This window comes from Entelurus aequoreus, linkage group LG24, assembly GCF_033978785.1.
Source record: "Entelurus aequoreus isolate RoL-2023_Sb linkage group LG24, RoL_Eaeq_v1.1, whole genome shotgun sequence".
Lineage (NCBI taxonomy): Eukaryota > Metazoa > Chordata > Actinopteri > Syngnathiformes > Syngnathidae > Entelurus > Entelurus aequoreus.
Genome location: NC_084754.1, coordinates 10,165,945 through 10,186,667, shown reverse-complemented (window position 1 = coordinate 10,186,667; position 20,723 = coordinate 10,165,945). Strand labels below are relative to the sequence as shown.

Sequence of the window (20,723 nt, the reverse complement as noted above, 5' to 3'; positions counted from 1 at the left end):
AGACTCTATCGTAAATCATAAATGTAACCTGGTAATACGAAATAAATGTTTTCATTCAGCAAAACCAGTCTGTACTGTTTTGTTTTTTTTACCTGCACAAGACCGCAATCTTGTAAATTTTGTCCTATGGAATTGTGCAGGAGATATTTTATTTTCATGACAGCACATTTCTTTACCAGAGATAAGATAATGTGCCACCTTCATCGGTCTTCATCTGTTTGACTTTTCTACAACCTGTCCTTATCTTAATTTGAGCTTGTAAATTGAGGTTGCTGGCAGGTCAGCAGGGGAAGTTGGAGAAACATTTCAAGGAAACAGTGGAAGCTAAGGACACTTTATAGTGCACACAGTAATTCATTGGAGATCTGCAAGTTAGACTAGTAAATATATGTTATTAATGTTTGATGCTCTTTTAGAAAATAGTAAGTGGGAGGTTTTACATATGCCCTATAAAGTCATATAGACTGTAGATAACATTATATATCTTACATAACTTTAACAAAGTGAAGGAGCAATCTGAATAATAACAAAAAAAAAAGTACCTTTTGAAATGTCTTCACAAACATGTCCAGTTTAAATTATAATAGATTGTTGAACAATGCTTACTATTGTGTAAAATGTGTAATACGATGGAAGAAGACGTACTGGCGGTTTAGGAGTTCCAAGTGAACTTGTCAAATCCCTTGCAAAGGTTCTTAACCTTTTTTACCTCAGGGCCCAACTTTTCCACTATAGAGGGGCCAGGGGCCCACTCAAATATTAACACTGAATTAGTACAATTCAATGATATGAAACCATGTGTTAATCCCAAAGTATATTATTTATTTAACACATAAACCTTAAGTCAGGCAGTTTATACAAATGCATACTAATTAAATAAACTACGTAAGAAGGTACTAATGAAAAATAAGTTTACATACATTTATGTTGTGCTAAAATAAACTATATGAATATTTTTTTGTCAACTGTCAATAAAGTTTAAGTGTAAATGAAAATACAGCTTTGCCACTCTAGTCATATTTTTTGCGCTTGAGAAACTTCTCTATGACTTCAGACATCTTTTTTGTTAGATATTGTCAATAGTGCCACAATTGGCCAAAAAGTGTATTTCAACTGAGTACTGCTGCGGCCCATACGGACCACAGCTGAGAAACTTTTTTTTGGCGGCCCAACAACGGCAGAGTTATGGATAAACAATTAGCTCCGGCCCTACTAAGTATTTTACGAGTCTCATCCCTTAATAATAATAATACACTACACAACATAGGAATATATGCTAACCGCTAACCACAAGCTGGAACTCTTGAATGTAAACAAAAGTGGGCAGATTGGTACAAATATCCACAGTAACAATAGTATATTATCAGTATTGTCAGGCTTGTCACTGACAAGTTGGTTATGTTCGGGTTTTTTTCTGTGTTTGTGTTTTATTTCCTGTCAGCGCTCTTATTTTGGTTCCATTTCCTGCACGTCGCCCTGAGCGCTCGTTCCCCTCACCTGTCCCTGATTGGCAGCCTGGCACACCTGGTGGCAATTGCCAATCAGGCTACTATTTATACCTGCCTCGCCCTCCGGTCAGTGCTTTAGGATTGTTTGCTGTTTGCTGGTTCCTGTTTGCCTGTTTCCTGAGTCCTGTTTTCCTGCCTTTTCTTTGGACATTAAAATCATGTTTTCCTGCAAACCAGCCTGCCATCTCTGCATGTTGGGGTTTGACATCAACACTTCCTGACAGAATTCTCAAGCCAAATACGAACCCCGCGGAGATTTCTATGTCGGAGAGGCTTGACAGGATTCTGGCGCTGATGGCCGAATCGAGGAGAAGTTTTTCCTAGTTTCAAGCTACCTCCCACCCATCCCTGTCGTCTGTGGGCCTCTTTGGGGACGTCCTGGATCCGTACCTTGAGGGGCGAGGGGGGGCTATGAGTAGCTGTGCAGCTGGGGAGGCACAGCTACTTCTAACCCCGGTGGGCCCTCCCACACCGCCTGTGCAGCCGCCTGCTGATCCGGCTCCTCCCGCGACGACGACATCGTCTTCAGCAGCTCCTCCCACGGCGTCGCCAGTTTCCTTGTCTCCGGCGGGCCTGGCGCCCCACTGCCTTGTCCTCCCTACGCCCTCCCGTGACTTTGGACTTTTTTCTTTTTTTTTTAAAGAACGTCTTGTATCCGTTATCGGAAAGGAGGCTACTGTCGGGCTTGTCACTGATCATTTTGTTATGTTCGGGTTTTTCTGTGTTTTTTTTATTTCCTGTCAGCGCTTTTATTTTGGTTCCATTTCCTGCACGTCTCCCTGAGCGCTCGTTTCCCTCACCTGTCCCTGATTGGCAGTCTGGCACACCTGGTGGCAATTGCCGATCAGGCTACTGTTTATACCTGCCTCGCCCTCCAGTCAGTGCTTGAGGATTGTTGGCTGTTTGCTGTCTGGTGGTTGGACATTAAAATCATGTTTTCCTGCAACAAGCCAGCCATCTCTGCATCTTGGTGTTCATCACCAACACTTCTTGACAAGTATATGGTGGGTACCAGTGATTAGATTGATATATTTTATTGTCAAAGTCTTTTATTTTTGGTGTTTACAAACTCAGGACTCAGGGCAAAAACCAAAGGTCCTAAAAATGACAAAAACAACTGTGTGATAATTTCTTAGAAGACCTTTTAGTTAATTGCCAATTACAAGATAACACAACTCAGCTTTACTATCAAGGCCCATAAATGACTAAGAGCTGATTAATGTCACAAGGTCCTGAATGCGGTTAAACTTTTCACCCTGCAGTTGTCCTCTTTATCGCAGGGGTGTCCAAAGCGTGGCCTGGGATCCATTGGATACCCACAGCTGTGTGTAAAAGCGCAAAAAATATATAATTAAACATTTAAACTACTTTAAACACTAGAAAAAGCATTTGTTGCCTGTCCTTCTTGGTAAAATTAGAGTTTTCCATGAAATATAATACTTTTAATATCTGAAACAAGATTTTTATACAAACGTATTTGTCACGGCTGGTTACATCTTGGTTCGTAGCACAATCTAAGATCATTTATTGATGATGTCTGCTATTTAACACCAGCACAGTCATTAGAGACGTATGTCTAATCTGTGTCAATATTACATCGGACATAACAACGGAGCTGGGCTGTTAACTTGTTAGGAGCCTAGTGTGATGTCATAGGTCAACCAGAAAATAAATCATTTTATCCACGCTTTTATCCCCCCCATCCCACCCCCAAAAAACTCATCATGCGGGCCGGATTAGACCTATTCGCCGGCCTCGGGCCGTACGTTTGACACCCCTGTCCTATAACGTTCAGTCCTGTTACTCAAATTAAGATTAAGATTAAAGTACCAATGATTGTCACATGAGTCATCTTTGTCTAAGGAATCTTGCACACAATGTACAATAATAAAATCCAGTTTCTTGAGATGAGCCAATACACATTTTAAGTAGTTCAATATGTTTATTTTCAGGTTCAGATTTGAAAAAGACACAATTAACAAGTAAAGGGCACCAATTGGCCCATATAACTCTTTTAGCATGTTGGATTAGTTTTAGCTGTCTTTCACCAAATACAAATATAAGAACTGCGCCCGCATTTTTTACTTTGTCAGTATGCAGCAGTTTGCTTGTTTTTTTTGTTTTTTTTATAAACCTTTATTTATAATATGCAACATTTACATACAAAAAAATAAATAATAATGATCAAAACATGTACAGAAACAGTACTAAAACAGTATAAAACAATGTCAGGGGGTTGTAAACTCAATAAAGCAACTAAAATAGAATGCTATATATATATATATATATATATATATATATATATATATATATATATATATATATATATATATATATATATATATATATATATATGAAACAAAGTGTAAAGCCATAGGCTCACAAGTTCCGTAAATAATAAAAATTTGGAGGACAGCATCATCGTTTTCACAGCTTTTTGGTTGTTAGAGGTAGAGTTTGCTTGTTTTTTTTTGTTTTTGTTTTTGTTTTGTTTTTGGGTTTTTTTTTACTTTTATTTATAAATTTCAACATTTACAAACAGACAAGTACAAATTAGTACAAAAGGAGTACAAAGCACCGCCAGGGGGTTATAAATTCAAAGTAACTAAGATAGAATGCAAATATAAATATATATATATATATATATATATATATATATATATATATATATATATATATATGAAATAAACAAAGTGCAAAGCCATAGGCTCACTCAATTTCAGTAAATAACTTAAATTTGGAACACAGCATCATAGTTTTTACAGCTTTTTGGTTGTTAGAGGTAGAGAGTGTTTTAATGTAGAGTTCTAATTCTTTTTTAAAGGCACAAAAGACAGGTCAGGTTTTGAGAAACTTACATTTATGAATATAAAACTTAGCCAATAGTATAATGATGTTGCAAAGGTAAAATTCCTTCTCAATTTTTTGTTCATATAGTGTAAAACCAAATATCAAATCTTTAAAACAAAGCACAAATTTGTCATGAATATTGTCCAGGATGAAGCGACAGATGCCCTGCCATAGTAATCGAGTGCTTTCACAAGTCCAAAACAGGTGGTAAACAGTCTCTGGATGCATGTTACATAAGGTGCAGGTAACATCAATGTCCTTCTTGTATCTAACCATCACAGTCTTTACAGGGTAATAACGATGAATGATTTTAAAAGATATCTCTTTGACTTTGTTGGTTAGTAAATACCTGTTAGGAAGGGACCACGTTTTGACCCAGCAGATGTCTTTCACAATATTATTCTAGAGCGCAATTACATAGGAGACAGACACACAATCATTTTGGAATAAGCTGCGGATTTTTCTGTTATTTTTTGGATCAAAGCAAAGTTTCCCCACGGGAGTGTCAAGTGGATCATTCACAATTTTTACAGCAGAAAGAGGAGATGAGTAAGCCCTGTACAACATAACAACACCTGTTGGAATGGCATCAAATACAATGGCAAATTGTTTGGGAGTCACAGGGATCTTAAAATGGTTGAGAAATTCTTGGTAATTAAAAAGTTGACCTTCCTTATTGAAAAGCTGACTCACTAAAATAATATCATTGTTGAACCAATTGTTAAGGAAAAGAGATTTCCTTTTGTAACATATATCTTTATTGTTCCAAATGAAATATTTGGTAGGTGAGAAATTGTGCTCGTATATAAGAGACCATGCCAGAAGGGCTTGTTTGTGGAAGTTTGAAAGAGCAACAGGAATCCTATCAGTGTTGTAGTTACACAGTAGCAAAAATTTTAGGCCACCAAGGTTAGAAAATACATGATGAGAAATGAAGTTCCAAATTGAGGTAGGGTCTTTCAAAAAGTGTCTTATCGGATTAATCTTGAAGGTGTTGTTTAGTGTAGTGAAATCCAGAAAGTTTAGACCACCCTGATTATAATTGTTCATGAATGTGAGTGTGAATGTTGTCTGTCTATCTGTGTTGGCCCTGTGATGAGGTGGTGACTTGTCCAGAGTGTACCCTGCCTTCCGCCCCCTCCCCCGCGGCCCCTAAGGGAATAAGCGGTAGAAAATGGATGGATTATAACAGATTTCTTAATATAATGAATTTTGTTTTTCCAAACAAAGTCAACAAGTATTTTGTCAATAGTTTTACATATTTTTTGGTTAACATCTAAAGAAATAGCCGCATACGTAAGCCTGGAGATACTTTCTGCTTTGGAAAGCAAGGTTCTGCCTTTTAAGGATAAATCTCTCTGTAGCCGTTGGTTAAATCTTTTCTTAGTTTTTTCTACAATTGGATTAAAGTTCAAGACCGATCTAGAACTCTGATTTTTAGTGATAAGTATTCCTAGGTAATTAATACTATCCTTAACTGGAATTTGACATATAGACATCATTTCACATCTCTTCACAGCCATTAGTTCACACTTATTCACATTCAGACGGAGACCAGAAGCCAAGGAAAAAACATGAATCACATCCAAGGCAAGAGGAATTTGAGACGAGTCCTTCAAAAAGAGTGTTGTGTCGTCAGTTATTTCTCTGTCTAATATAGAGATCCCCTTTAAACGACTAGTTTTTATATGAACCGATAACAATTGGGTGGCTAACAAAAATAAATGTGGAGAAATAGGACAACCTTGCCGTATCCCACGTTTTAATTCGAATCTTGGAGATGTACCAGATTTTAGCTTTATTGAGCTATTACCATTGCAGTACAAAGCCTTGATTGTTTCGCGGAAAAAATTGCAGAAGCCAAATTTGTCAAGTGTCCGGAAGATAAAATCATGTTCAATCGAGTCAAAAGCTTTGTAGAAGTCCAGGAAAAGAAGGAAGCCTTCATCATTAAGGACCTCTGGGTAATCCAGTATGTCAAGTACAAGCCTGATATTATTCTATATGTGTCTCCCTCTCATAAATCCTGACTGTGTCTCATCAATTATGTCATCCAGAACCAATTTTAAACGTTTAGCAAAAATAATAGCTACAATCTTATAGTCATTGTTTAGAAGGCTGATTGGACGCCAATTATCAATGATTAGCAAATCTTTGTTTGGTTTGGGTGTAAGGGAAATGAGGCCTTTTGTTAAAGTTGGAGGAAGGGCACCTGTATCAATACTTTCACAAAACACTTCTAGTAAAAAAGGAGCCAGCTCTTCTGAAAATATTTTATAGAATTCAGATGTAATACCATCCACTCCAGGAGATTTGTTATTTTTTAATTGATTCCACTACTTCCTTGAGACAGATTGGACGGTCACAGAATACTTGGTCAGCTGTGCTGATTGACTCAGTTTCAGTTAAGGCATCCATAAACAAAATCAGAATCAGAATAGTTTTATTGCCATTGTTTGAGAACGGGTTCACAAACTAGGAATTTTTCTTGGTGCAATAATGAAATAGCATCACTTTCACAGTATTGACTATTGTATAATTTTTTGTAAAATTGAGAACAATAATTTGCAATCTGTTTTGAATCATTGCAAATCAAATCGTTTATTTTTAGTTGATCAATGGTGTTGTTTTGAGCCTGCAGAGTTTGCTTGTTTGTTGTCCTCTTGAATGCTGCAGTCCGTCATTAGTGGGTGGAGTTGGGAGATTGCAGAGAGAGAAAACGGCCAGCAGATGTCGCCATTTCCCCCAAAATAAGCAGAAATGACGACGAGTTTTGCTGAAACACTTCCATTAATATGCCGCTATGTTGGTTTTTATGCTATTTTCCAGTTAATGGGGAGGCACATGCCTGCATGTGGATTAAAACATAACCTTTTTTTCATTCCACCTGTTCTCCGACTCGGGGAGAGGGGCGGATATTCCGCATCCCCGTCCTCCACCCCGCCCGCCTCTGCACTGGAGGGAGAGACCAGGAGGAGAACCGCAGACCGGCAGGGCGGAAGGAAGGGACAGTGAGGGGCGATGGCGGCCGGTGCAGGTTGCGGGGAGTCGGTGGATCAGTACCGGGCTGAGGTGGAGCGGCTCGCCCAGGAGCTAGGCGAGGCAAACCGGGAGAAAATCCGTGCGGCGGAGTGCGGGCTGGTGGTGTTGGAGGAGAACCAGGAGCTGAAAGTCAAATGTGCGGAGCTGGAGAGCGAACAGGAGGCTCTGAGGAAGGAGTTGGAACAATTACAGGAGGTAAGACAAGAGTCATGGCACACTTTGTCGTGGCTGCTGGGAACTCAGCATGGTGGAAACCAGCACTTTTCCACCACATCAAGCTTGCACATAAATATACTAATTGTTTCATATAAGTACATTATTATTTATTATACTCTTCTTATTTGACATGGCTTTAGACTTTAAGGGTGCAGGGGTTAGAAAAGGTATTACTATGGACAAAGTAATTACTATAGTTTGTTGTAATGCCACTAAAATACAGGAGTTTATTCAAGTCTTCTTCGAACAAGCAAACTTGAAAGAATTTTCTGAAGCATTTGTTGACATTTCTGACACTTTACTTTCAATGGAACCTTGAAAATATTTGGGGTCATACAGAAATTTTACAAAAAGTGTCTGTGAAGTTTCACAAAAATTCTACTGGCCTTCACATGGATAGCAAGATTTCAGCATGTACAGTCATGGTCAAAAGTTTACGTACACTTGTGAAGGACATAATGTCATGGCTGTATTGAGTTTCCAATCATTTCTACAACTGTTATTTTTTTGTGATAGAGTGATTGGAGCACATACTTGTTTGTCACAAAAAAACATTCATGAAGTTTGGTTCTTTTATGAATTTATTGTGTGTCTACTGAAAATGTGACCAAATCTGCTGGGTCAAAAGTATACATACAGTATAGAGTAGACATCACATGGACAAAGATAAGACCTTCTGGAGGAAAGTTCTGTGGTCAGATGAAACAAAAATTGAGCTGTTTGGCCACAATACCCGGCAATATGTTTGGAGGAGAAAAGGTGAGGCCTTTAATCCCAGGAACACCATGCCTACCGTCAAGCACGGTGGTGGTAGTATTATGCTATGGGCCTGTTTTGCTGACAATGTAACTGGTGCTTTACAGGGAGTACATGGGACAGTGAAAAAGGAAGGTTACCACCAAATTCTTTAGGACAACCTAAAATCATCAGCCCAGGGGTTGGGTCTTGGGCGCAGTTGGGTGTTCCAACAGGACAATGACCCCAAACACACACCAAAAATGGTAAAGGAATGGCTAAATCAGGCTAGAATTAAGGTTTTAAAATGGCCTTCCCAAAGTCTTGACTTAAATGTGTGGACAATGCTGAAGAAACAAGTCCATGTCAGAAAACCAACAATTTTAGCTGTACTGCACCAATTTTGTCAAGAGGAGTGGTCAAAAATTCAACCAGAAGCTTGTCAGAAGCTTGTGGATGGCTACCAAAAACGCCTTATTGCCAAGGGACATGTAACCAAATATTAACATTGCTGTATGTATACTTTTGACCCAGCATATTTGGTCACATTTTCAGTAGACCCATAATAAATTCATAAAAGAACCAAACTTCATGAATATTTTTTGTGACAAACAAGTATGTGCACCAATCTCTCAATCACTAAAAAATAAGAGTTGTAGATATTATTAGAAACTCAAGACAGCCATGACATTATGTTCTTTACAAGTGTATGTAAACTTTGACCACGTCTGTATCTCAGAAGAGCTCACATCTGTGATACTCTATGGACCAACTTTTGATTTGGTTTAAGGCAGGGGGTTAAACTCAATTAACTTAAAAGGCGGCCGGAGTGAGGCTGGGCTGCATTTAAGAATTAAGTTTTAAACACGTACCTAAATTTGTTAACTACTTCTACCAGCATCTATAGTGACCCTGAGATATGGTAGGCCCTAAGTCACTATAAATGTAAATATTTTATATAGAGATGTCCGATAATGGCTTTTTTACCGATATTCGATATTCCGATATTGTCCAACTCTTAATTACCGATACCGATATCAACCGATACCGATGTATACAGTCGTGGAATTAACACATTATTATGCCTAATTTTGTTGTGATGCCCCGCTGGATGCATTAAACAATGTAACAAGGTTTTCCAAAATAAATCAACTCAAGTTATGGAAAAAAATGCCAACATGGCACTGCCATATTTATTATTGAAGTCACAAAGTGCATTATTTTTTTTAACATGCCTCAAAACAATAACAGTGCAATACTTTTTCAAAACATGGTCACTACTGCCTAGTTTCTCTTGTAATATTATTATATTGTAGCGTCCCGGAAGAGTTAGTACTGCAAGGGATTCTGGGTATTTTTTCTGTTGTGTTTATGTTGTGTTACGGTGCGGATGTTCTCCCGGTGTGGGTTCACAGTGTGGCGCATATTTGTAACAGTGTTAAAATTGTTTCTACGTACACCCTCAGTGTGACCTGTATGGCTGTTGACCAAGTATGCGTTACATTAATTCGTGATGAGAACAGCCGGTAGATATTATGTGACTCGGACGGCACACACGCAAAGGAAATTAATTTAAGGTTTATTGGCACTCTGTACCTCTCCCTACGTCCGTGTACGCAGCGGCGTTTTAAAACATCATACATTTTACATTTAGAAACCAATACCGATAATTATGAAACCGATACCGATCATTTCCGATATTACATTTTAAAGCATTTATCGGCCGATAATATCGGCAGCCCGATATCGGACATCCCTAATTGTATATTTTTACACTGAGTTCCCCATGTGATGGTCAGCTTGCTTACAGGAAGTTGCTCGTTGTGTTGCCCAATGTATATTTATTGTGTTCCAATTTTTATTTATGCACCGTTATTGTATTTAGTTTTCTTTTTGTGGGATTCAAGATTACCACAAAATATTTAACAATTGTCCAATCATGGTGCGCGGACAGCAATTTAACACTAAATTATGAAGTTACTATAGGTAGAGGGCCGCACTATATTGACCTGTGGGCCACTAGTTTGAGACTACTGGTTTACGGTTAAGATAGCATCCATGATGCGACTCAACCAATACCTCATCATTCCTCAATAAATCTAAAGGGTTTAAAGTGATAAAAACAGTTTGGTCTTTGGGTTTTTGCAGTATATGTAGAAAGTTAAGACTGGCAATGATCTTTGTGCAGGCTAAAGCAGCCATCTATTGTTTATACCACGTGTAACCCTCAAGTGAGCTGGAGCCTTATCTAATACTAGTACTCTCTGGACTAGACTAACCACCATTCACACCTATAAACAATTTAGAGTTTACAATGAACGCAACATGCATGTTTTTGGGATGTGGCAGTACGAGAAGAGCAAACCACAAATAGCCAGGTATCTACTCGATTCAATAATTGTTTTCAGTTTGGTTGATTACTTTGCATTTGTATGTAAAATAGCACACCAGACAATACGAGTTACTATAATTCTGTACTACTGTGCTGGTTATTTATGGTATGCATCTTCCTTAGGTTGGTAGGCGAATGCCATACCACAAATAAAACTACAATAAGTACAAAGGACGGCATTTCTAATTGTGACAATAACAGGTTTACACAGTGTTTAAGCAATTGAAACATGTATTCTGTTGTAATGTATGTAGTAATTCATGTTACCTTGGTCAGAATGTTTGGATAAATACATTCTGTACATATCAGAGATAGTATTAATGGAACGATATATTGATCACTGTGATTGACATTTGCAGTAGTTTAATACTGTGCTGTACTGAAAGGTGTTTGTAATATTTTTGCGGACTTTAATATTTAAAACTTATTTTAGTATGACACAGTGCAGATCTAAGCCACAATTACAAAGGCTAGCATGTTTAAAATAATATCAACTACTGTATATAAGTCAACTGCCATGTCTTCCTCTGTTCTTCTATTGTGGCCTCATAGTTTCTCTGTATTTCTCACATCTGTTCGTGCTCTTGCCCGGCACAGGGAACATTTTCTTGAGGTGATATTACTTCCACAGAAAAACACCTTCCGGTCCTTTCTGCCTGTCGCACGCCTCCATGACTTTTGCAGAGTGCTATCTTTCCACTACAATGGCATCACATCTACTCCATTTGCACTGCATAAAACAAACACATGTGGCAAGCTGGTGATAGAACTGGAATTTATTCATTAGTTATGGCCTATGAATCTCATAACTATTGGATATTATGAAAAACGTAAAAGATATTATATACTCTACTCTATACTAGCATTATTCATTGTTTTTTCATTCTTGAGCAAATATAATACGATGTTATTTCCTTACAGACCCATTATTTATTTGCACTAGTTTAAGTACAAATGTAATGATCCATAATGATCATAAATGTTACAGTGCAGCTTAGCGGCTGGCAGCGTGACCCACAAATGCAGAGGCGGCAGGCGACGTGCAGGTAGAAAGTCATTTTATTAGGGAAAAACTTAAGAAGCACCAGCGTGGCCGCAGCAGTGGCCCAAGTGTGAGCATAAACTTGGCGAGGCACGGCAAAATAGGAGCAAACACAAACAGTATATACAACTATATACAATGAAGATAGGAGAAAAAACACACACAAACAGTATATACAACGAACCTCTGACCACGGACAACAGATTAGAAGTAAAGTGGCAGTAAATGGAATGACACAGGACTTGGAAACAAAAATTGGATAATATTTATCAGAATCAGAATCAGAAATCTGGCGTTTTGTTTCGCAATGTTATGCCAAAGCAACTTTTCTTACCTTTTGGTACCTGTTGATGTGTATTTGGGATCTGCATAAGTCCTGAAAATGTGTGCCCGTCCGCCTTTGTGGTCCATTGCCACACCGTTGTCGATAAGCTTCTTTTTCTCTATCTTCTTGTTATGGGACATTCATCCTCCACTGATGCCCGTTCTAATACAAAGTAGTGTAAAGTTCTTACTTATATCTGTCAGTAAACTCGCCACGAAAGCGCTAAAACATACCTGTGTAGTGAGTTTACATTATTCACCCAAGGAACTTTAGTTATTAGAGAGTTCCGGTCGGACGGTTTTTCACAAGACACATTTCCGGCGTTGTTATTGCACTGGTGAGCCATGGATGAGGAGATGCTGCTCCGTTATTGATTTAAGTAAAGTCAGAATGTCTTTAAAACAGTTAGCTCCATCTTTTGGCACTTCTTCCACTCCCATCCTTGCACGCTACACCGCAACAACAAAGGGAGCCACGTAAATAAAACCGCCCACAAAACAGCACATCCGGAAGCGCATGTCAGAAAGCAGCTTGAAGATGATCTGTAAAACATAATCTATGCAACATTTTGACCAAAAAACCACCATTACATGTTATGTAGACCACAAGGAAGTGTTTTACATTTAGAAAAAAAGAATAATAATATGACCCCTTTAATGCACCTTATAATCCGATGCGTCTTTTGTATGAAAATAAACTTGACTAGACCCACTCATCGGTGGTGCGTCTTTTATTTATTTATATATATATAAATATATATATATATACACTACCGTTCAAAAGTTTGGGGTCACATTAAAATGTCCTTATTTTTGAAGGAAAAGCACTGTACTTTTCAATGAAGATAACTTTAAAGTAGTCTTAACTTTAAAGAAATACACTCTATACATTGCTAATGTGGTAAATGACTATTCTAGCTGCAAATGTCTGGTTTTTGGTGCAATATCTACATAGGTGTATAGAGGCCCATTTCCAGCAACTATCACTCCAGTGTTCTAATGGTACAATGTGTTTGCTCATTGGCTCAGAAGGCTAATTGATGATTAGAAAACCCTTGTGCAATCATGTTCACACATCTGAAAACAGTTTAGCTCGTTACAGAAGCTACAAAACTGACCTTCCTTTGAGCAGATTGACTTTCTGGAGCATCACATTTGTGGGGTCAATTAAACGCTCAAAATGGCCAGAAAAAGAGAACTTTCATCTGAAACTCGACAGTCTATTCTTGTTCTTAGAAATGAAGGCTATTCCACAAAATTCTTTGGGTGACCCCAAACTTTTGAACAGTAGTGTGTGTATATATATATACATATATATATATATATATATATATATATATATATATATATATATATATATATATATATATATATATATATATATATATATATATATATATATATATATATATGTGTATATATGTATATATATACTGTATATATATGTATGTATGTATATACTGTATATGTATATATATATATATGTATATATGTATATGGTCCGGAAAATACGGTATACAAAAATATATACTGTATAAGACAGGCCCTGTGATGAGGTGACGACTTGTCCAGAGTGTAACCCGCCTTCCGCCCAAATGCAGCTGAAATAGGCTCCAGCACCCCCCGCGACCCCGAAAGAGACAAGCGGTAGAAAATGGATGGATGTATAAGACAAGACTTTGTGTCATTAGTATTTACATTGTGCTTTTTTAATCTGTTTTCCATACTGTACACGCTGTACCCTGTATACTGGTTTTTGTAGTCCAAAGGGAATTAAGAATGATTGGGTTGGGTTTCTGAGGGGTTAATTAAAAGATTTATCGTGATATTCACCTTTCTATTGGGGATTGCCGCAAGTACTGTAGCATAAAGTGCATGTTGTGTTTAGGAACTGAAAGTGCTTCTCTCGCTGCCTTCATATAGCCTTCTTTTCTTACCCCTCCTCATTCCCTCTCCATGCCCGCCAGCCCAGTCACTCTCTCCACTCGCGTATCCCAGCGTGCATGCGTTGGATGTTTGTGGAGCACCGCCTAGGCCACGACAGCGGCCCATTACTTACTCGGTGGTTCTGGCTTGCTAGTGCTGTCTCTGGGCAGACCAAGCTCACATTGGGCACACGGAGAAGAAAAAAGGAACAGGAACAGCGTCAGCAGTGTGCTTGCATGGCCTTGCAATTACGCCGACACTGCATTAATCAGTATAAAGATGATCAGTAAGACGGGGCGACGTGTGATTATTGCTAAATTAGTCACGTTTTTCTCTCACATGTAATCGCTTGAGAAACTTATCAGACACTTTCTTAATGTATGATGTCAGCATGAAGTCTGTCACATATTATCAGCTGTAACTGGTTTGAACTTTTTATTCTGCCTGCAAGAAGCTCCACATCTTTGTTTTGATTCCTGCAGCTGTGTCGTCCTGTGCATTCTTCTTGCATGTAAATATTTTATGATGAAGTAGGAGAAGTGAGTTATTCCCTGCTAAGGAGTATCCTAAGTACAGAATAGGGTTGTCCCGATACCAATATTTTTGTACCGTTACCAAAATATATTTTGATACTTTTTTAAATACTGTAGAGGGGACCACAAAAAAATGGCATTATTGGCTTTATTTTAACAAAAAATCTTATTGTACATTAAACATATGTTTCTTATTGCAATCGAAGAACAATTTTGGCCTTAAATAAAATATTGAACATACAAGACAACTTGTCTTTTATTAGTAAGCAAAAAAATAAAGACTCCTAATTAGGCTGGTCTAACTGGTCCAAAAATTATTTTTTGCAAATCAATATTTATAATCTGCAAATAATGTGCCGTTGCTCAGTGTATGTGCTGTGTAGAGCTCGGCAGGGTAACCATGTATTACTCCATACCAGTAGGTGGTAGTGTTGTAACAATACCAATATTTTGGTACTGGTACTGTCACGCCAAATTTCTTCCCTCTACACAAACCTTCCCTCCCCCATTTACTTCCGGGGCTGCGTCCAATAAAATCACAAAGTTGCCGGGGTCCTTAACCGGCACGCGACTGTCCTGTTTCGCGCCTGTACAAAAAAAAAACAATAATCGATTTCTTCAGATTCCAGCAGCTGTCAAAGACGAAGTATCCTTCCAGCGACGGGCAGTCAAAGCCGAAGTGCTATCGATCTCTGTCAATGACGTAAGAGGAAACATGACCACGGAAGGAAATGGGGGAGGGAAGGTTTTTGTAGAGGGAAGAAATTTGGCGTGACAGTACTAAAAATGTTTTGGTACTTTTCTAAAAAAAAGGGGACCACAAAAAAATTGCATTATTGGCTTTATTTTAACAAAAAAAGCATAGGATACATTAAACATGTTTCTTATTGCAGTTAAGTCCTTAAATAAAATAGTGAACATACAAGACAACTTGTCTTTTAGTAGTAAGTAAACAAACAAAGGCTCCTAATTAGTCTGCTGACGTATGCAGTAACATATTGTGTCATTTATCATTCAATTATTTTGGCAAAATTATAAAGGACAAGCTGTAAAAATGGATCATTAATCCACTTGTTCATTTACTGTTAATATCTGCTTACTTTCAACATGTTCTATCTACACTTCTGTTAAAATGTAATAATCACTTATTCTTCTGTTGTTTGGATGCTTTACATTAGTTTTGGATGATACCACAAATTTAGGTATCGATCCGATACCAAGTCGTTACAGGATCATACATTGGTCATATTCAAAGTCCTCATGTGTCCAGGGACATATTTGCTGAGTTTATAAACATAATATGAATTTTAAAAAAAGGAAAAAAGATTTTGTGATGATAAAAAATATTGATTTAATTATAGTAGTGTCGACTAGATACACTCTTGTACTTGGTATCATTACAGTGGATGTCAGGTGCAGATCCACCCATGGCATTTGTTTACATCCAGGGATGCTAGCTTTTGTTAGCGGTGACGCTGATGAGCTATTGTATCCTTCTACGGTGTGTAGTGAAGCATGATTAGCTATTCCTCGTCCTGCAGGGATGATACTTGTAAGAAACTCACTTTATTCGTCGCCATGGAGGCGAGGATTAGTGATTTAGAAGTAACTAAAACACTGCCGACTGCGGATGGATGTTCGCTGCAAGCGAGCTAAAAGCACCTCTTCCTGAGGCGTTTCAGTGTTATAACTTCACCTTTACTGTCAGCTTTTAGGCCAAAATGCATCCATACTCCCTTTTCTGTCTACACACTGTGTCTGCTTGTAGTACTCCGTGATAGTGCGCCGCCGAACATGCTCCTCTGCTTGTAAACCCGTCATGCCCGTTAAAAAATTGGAAACCGGTACTTTTCAAACAGAGTATAGTACCGTTTTTGATTCATTAGTACCGCGAATACTACCGTCCAACTATAGTACAGACTAAGGATCAAGGCTTTGTTCACACTGCAGGTCAATTCCAATTTTTTTGCCCATATGCGACCTGTATCGTATATTTTCATGTCCATGTGAACAGTGCAATTGAGAATTTTTTATATCCGACCCAGGCCTCTTTCATTTGTGGATATAAATGGGATATGTATGTGATGCGACTGCAGTGTGAACACTCGTGCGCTATGCTCTCATTTATCAGACCAGAACGTCATCAAAATGCGATAAGCGTCATGATTATTCGCCAAAGTATATGGTTACAAAATAAATAGTTTACAAATGAGCAGAAAACAATTGTATGTTTTAGGAACTCACATCAATGTTCCACCACTCCCATGGCTACGAGACACACTCTTCGGAGCAGACTTCAAAGCAAAATATAAAACTGCCAGAACCAAAATACTTGCCTTCTTCCTTCTCAATCTTCCCCACGCACTAATTTAAGTTAAAAAATGTTGACTTTGATTGCATAAAATCCTTGAAATTGCCATGAATGTGCCAGTACTGAAACAGAATTGATGTTTACTTCTTTAAACACTGCAGGGCGTGTGATGTCATGATGTCTGCATGCGGGTCAGTTTGCGTTTACATGAAACATTGCACTTTTTTTGTAATGTGAACGACTACATAAACGGATCAGTTTGACCCGAAAAAATCTGAATTGGACATGATACCCTGCTGTGTGAACATAGCCCAAATCATGCATTTTTGTATTATAGCCAAACTCAGGTCAAACAATTTTGAATTTGTCCTAAAATGTTTGGAGAAGAATATGCCTTTGAAATCACACAAAACCTGAGGATTCTAACAGTCAGTATGAATTATGTCAGGCAGTAAGTGGAAATACTTCTGCTAGCGTGAATGTATTTGTTTGGATGATTTTTTTTCTATTATGCCATGATTTCTTATCAAAGTGAAAGTGTTTTTTTTGTTTTTTTTACATCCATCCATCCATCCATTTTCTACCGCTTGTCCCTCTCGTGGTCACGGGCATACTTGCCAACCTTGAGACCTCCGAATTCGGGAGATGGGGAGGGGGGTTGAGGGGGGTAGGAGGGCGTGTATATATTTTCAAGTATTTCTCATATATATATATATATATATATATATATATATATATATATATATATATATATATATATATATATATATATATATATATATATATATATATATATATATATATATATATATATATATTTCACCACATCTAGTGTGTGTGTGACAATCATTGGTTCTTTAATCTTTAATATATATATATATATATATATATATATATATATATATATATATATATATATATATATATATATATATATATATATATATATATATATATATATATATATTAGGGCTGCAACAACTAATTGATTAAAATCGATTATAAAAATAGTTGCCGATTAATTTGGTCATCGATTCGTTGGATCTATGCTATGCGCATGCGCAAAGGCTATTTTTTAATTTTTAATTATTTTATTTTTTAAATATATATATTTTTTATTTTTTATAAACCTTTATTTATAAACTGCAACATTTACAAACAGCTGAGAAACAATCAAAATAAGTATGGTGCCAGTATGCTGTTTTTTTTCAATAAAATACTGGATAGGATAGAAATGTAGTTTGTCTCTTTTATCCGATTATTAATCGATTAATCGAAGTAATAATGGACAGATTAACCTATGATCAAATTAACCGTTAGTTGCAGCCCTAATATGTATATATACATATATAGTATATATATATTTATAATCTGTTCATGAATGAGTATATCCGTTCGGCCACCGTGTTCAATGGAGAAGTCTGATCTACAGAATTTGCAGGCAGCATACTCCTTCCACTTCGAGCTGTCCTGGATGAACTGAAATTTTTTTTTCCAATCATTTTGGAACTTGCAAGCGTACTTCTTCTTACTCGTCGTCGCCATGTCTCTTCTTCATTCTTCGGCTTTGTCTCTGTTATGTTTTTGGACATTACTACTTGCCGTAGTTTTGAAGCAATGCATGATGGGAATCCGGATGTTGTGTGTTAGTGTATTAACGTGCCGGCTGGATATAAACACACGCTGAGAAATAGCTCCGTGCCTGCCTACTTTATGGGTTATGGATAAACCTATGGATAACGGAGACCTATATAATAGTCTCCTTTTCAGGTGAGAGAGGATGCTAAAGGCAGTGCCTTTAAGGCACGCCCCCAATTTTTTTTACTTTTTAAAAAATTTTTTGTCATAAAGAAATACAATCATGTGTGCTTACGGGCTGTATCCCTGCTGACTGTATTGATCTATATTGATATATAATGTAGGAACCAGAAATAATAATAACAGAAAGAAACAACCCTTCTGTGCGAATGAGTGTCAATGGGGGAGGCAGGTTTTTTGGGTTGGTGCACTAATTGTAAGTGTATCTTGTGTTTTTAATGTTGATTTAATAAAAAATAAAAAAAATAATGTTTTTTTATTTTTTTTTATTTCTTGTGCGGCCCGGTACCAATCGATCCATGGAACGGTACCGGGCCGCGGCCCGGTATTTGGGGACCACTGGTATAGACCACAGTTGAGAAACAGATATTTTTTGGCGGCCCTCTAGGAGGCCCTCACGGCCCAACAACCCTATGGTTAAGAAACACTGCACTAGATGTAAACACGTACCACAGTTTGAAAATCACTGCGTAATCATCTAAAAAAAATGGGTGAATGAGGAACATCTTTGTATCACGTTCTCAATACGCGATTAATCGTTATAAGATCGTGATCTCACTTCTAAACATGGTCTACTCTCCACAAATGCCACCCAACGCAGCATTGCATCCGCCTCCTACGTCAACCAATACCAGAGCATCTTTACAACACGTGACTCTGCTCCTGTGGCTGCCATCTGCTTGCCGGCTGCACAAGAGACGAACGTGAGAATAACACAAATTTTGTGTTAAGGACAGCAAAATGGAAACGGAGTGATTGTGGCGAGAGTCACCCACCCTAAGCCGTGCCAAAAAAAGACTCTCATTTGTGGGTGTAGAGGTATTTTGGATTTAAGCCAGATGACGACAAGCGCACTGCAAGGTGTGTGTTGCTGTGGTTGCGGCATTACAAGGCCTCACTACAAATCTCTCCAACCATCTCAAACGCCGCCACAAAGTACAGTATGACGAAAACGTACCAAGAACCAAAGACAGATGTCAATAGCCGCAACCCTGTAATTTTCATGATCTCTCATGACAATCCTTATTAGTTTCTGGTGTATTATTTTATTTCCTTTCCAGCGGTTTTATTTTTTTCGCATTTCCTGGTTGCCCAATTTTCACCACTACTTTTGTCTGCGCACAAGCTCCCTCATTTAACCCAGATTGGCAATCAGTCCTCTGGACTGGGCTGGATAATTGTGCTTTGTTTGCATCCATGCTGCACAGCTTTCCCTATGCTTCCTGTTGACTTCCCTGCTGAAGTAATACATTTGATCTGCACTCCGCCTGCCATCTCTGCATCCCGGGGTCCAGACAAACAACACTAATGTGACACGTTTCAAGCTCTGCTACACTGGAACATAACAGTAATGCAATAACCACCAAAATCCAATAGACACTAGGAAATAACAGCATTTTTTTTTGTCGCTCAACAGCAATGTGTTAGCGAATTGTGATATAAATTCTAAGCAAAAACTTCTTGATACACATTTTTACCAGAATTGTGCAGCTCGAGTAGGAAAAAAGCTACTTTTGTCTGAGCACTGGCTCCCTCATTTCACCCAGAATGGCAATCAGGACTCACTTGTCCCTGGTTGCCATTCAGAATGCTTTTTATACCAGCCTTGTTTGCTTCCATGCTGGACAGCTTTCCCTATGCTTCCTGTTTACTTCCCTGCTACAGTAATACATTTTATCTGCATCCAGACCAACAACACTACCGTGACACGTTTCAAGCTCTGCTACAATGGAACATAACAGTAACGCTATACCCACCAAAATCCAATAGACACAAAGAAATAACAACATTTTATCTTTTTGTCATTACGCTCCAACAGCAATGTGTCAGCGAATTGTGATATCAAGTCTAAGCAAAAACATTTTGATACACATATTTACCAGAATCGTGCAGCTCGAATAGGAAAAAAGCATCTCAGCCAATCAATCATATCAATGGCAACTGTTGCAGATCTTATTAGTGAGACTGATGGGATGCCCAGGAGAATACATAGTGCTCTTCTACGACCGTGCATTTAAAATTTCAA

General features: G+C 38.0%; 1 protein-coding gene across 3 annotated transcripts in view; it reads left to right on the top strand.

The window, feature by feature from the left end:
- The first annotated feature begins 7,171 nt into the window (after positions 1-7,171).
- The window catches only part of bicd1a (bicaudal D homolog 1a), a 103,190-nt gene continuing 89,638 nt past the window's right edge, over positions 7,172-20,723 (top strand). For all 3 annotated transcript variants that reach the window (XM_062035812.1, XM_062035811.1, XM_062035810.1), the window contains exon 1: positions 7,172-7,595. In XM_062035812.1, coding sequence (XP_061891796.1) covers positions 7,380-7,595 — 216 coding nt within the window. In that variant the 5' untranslated portion in view covers positions 7,172-7,379. The remainder of the gene's footprint in view (positions 7,596-20,723) is intronic.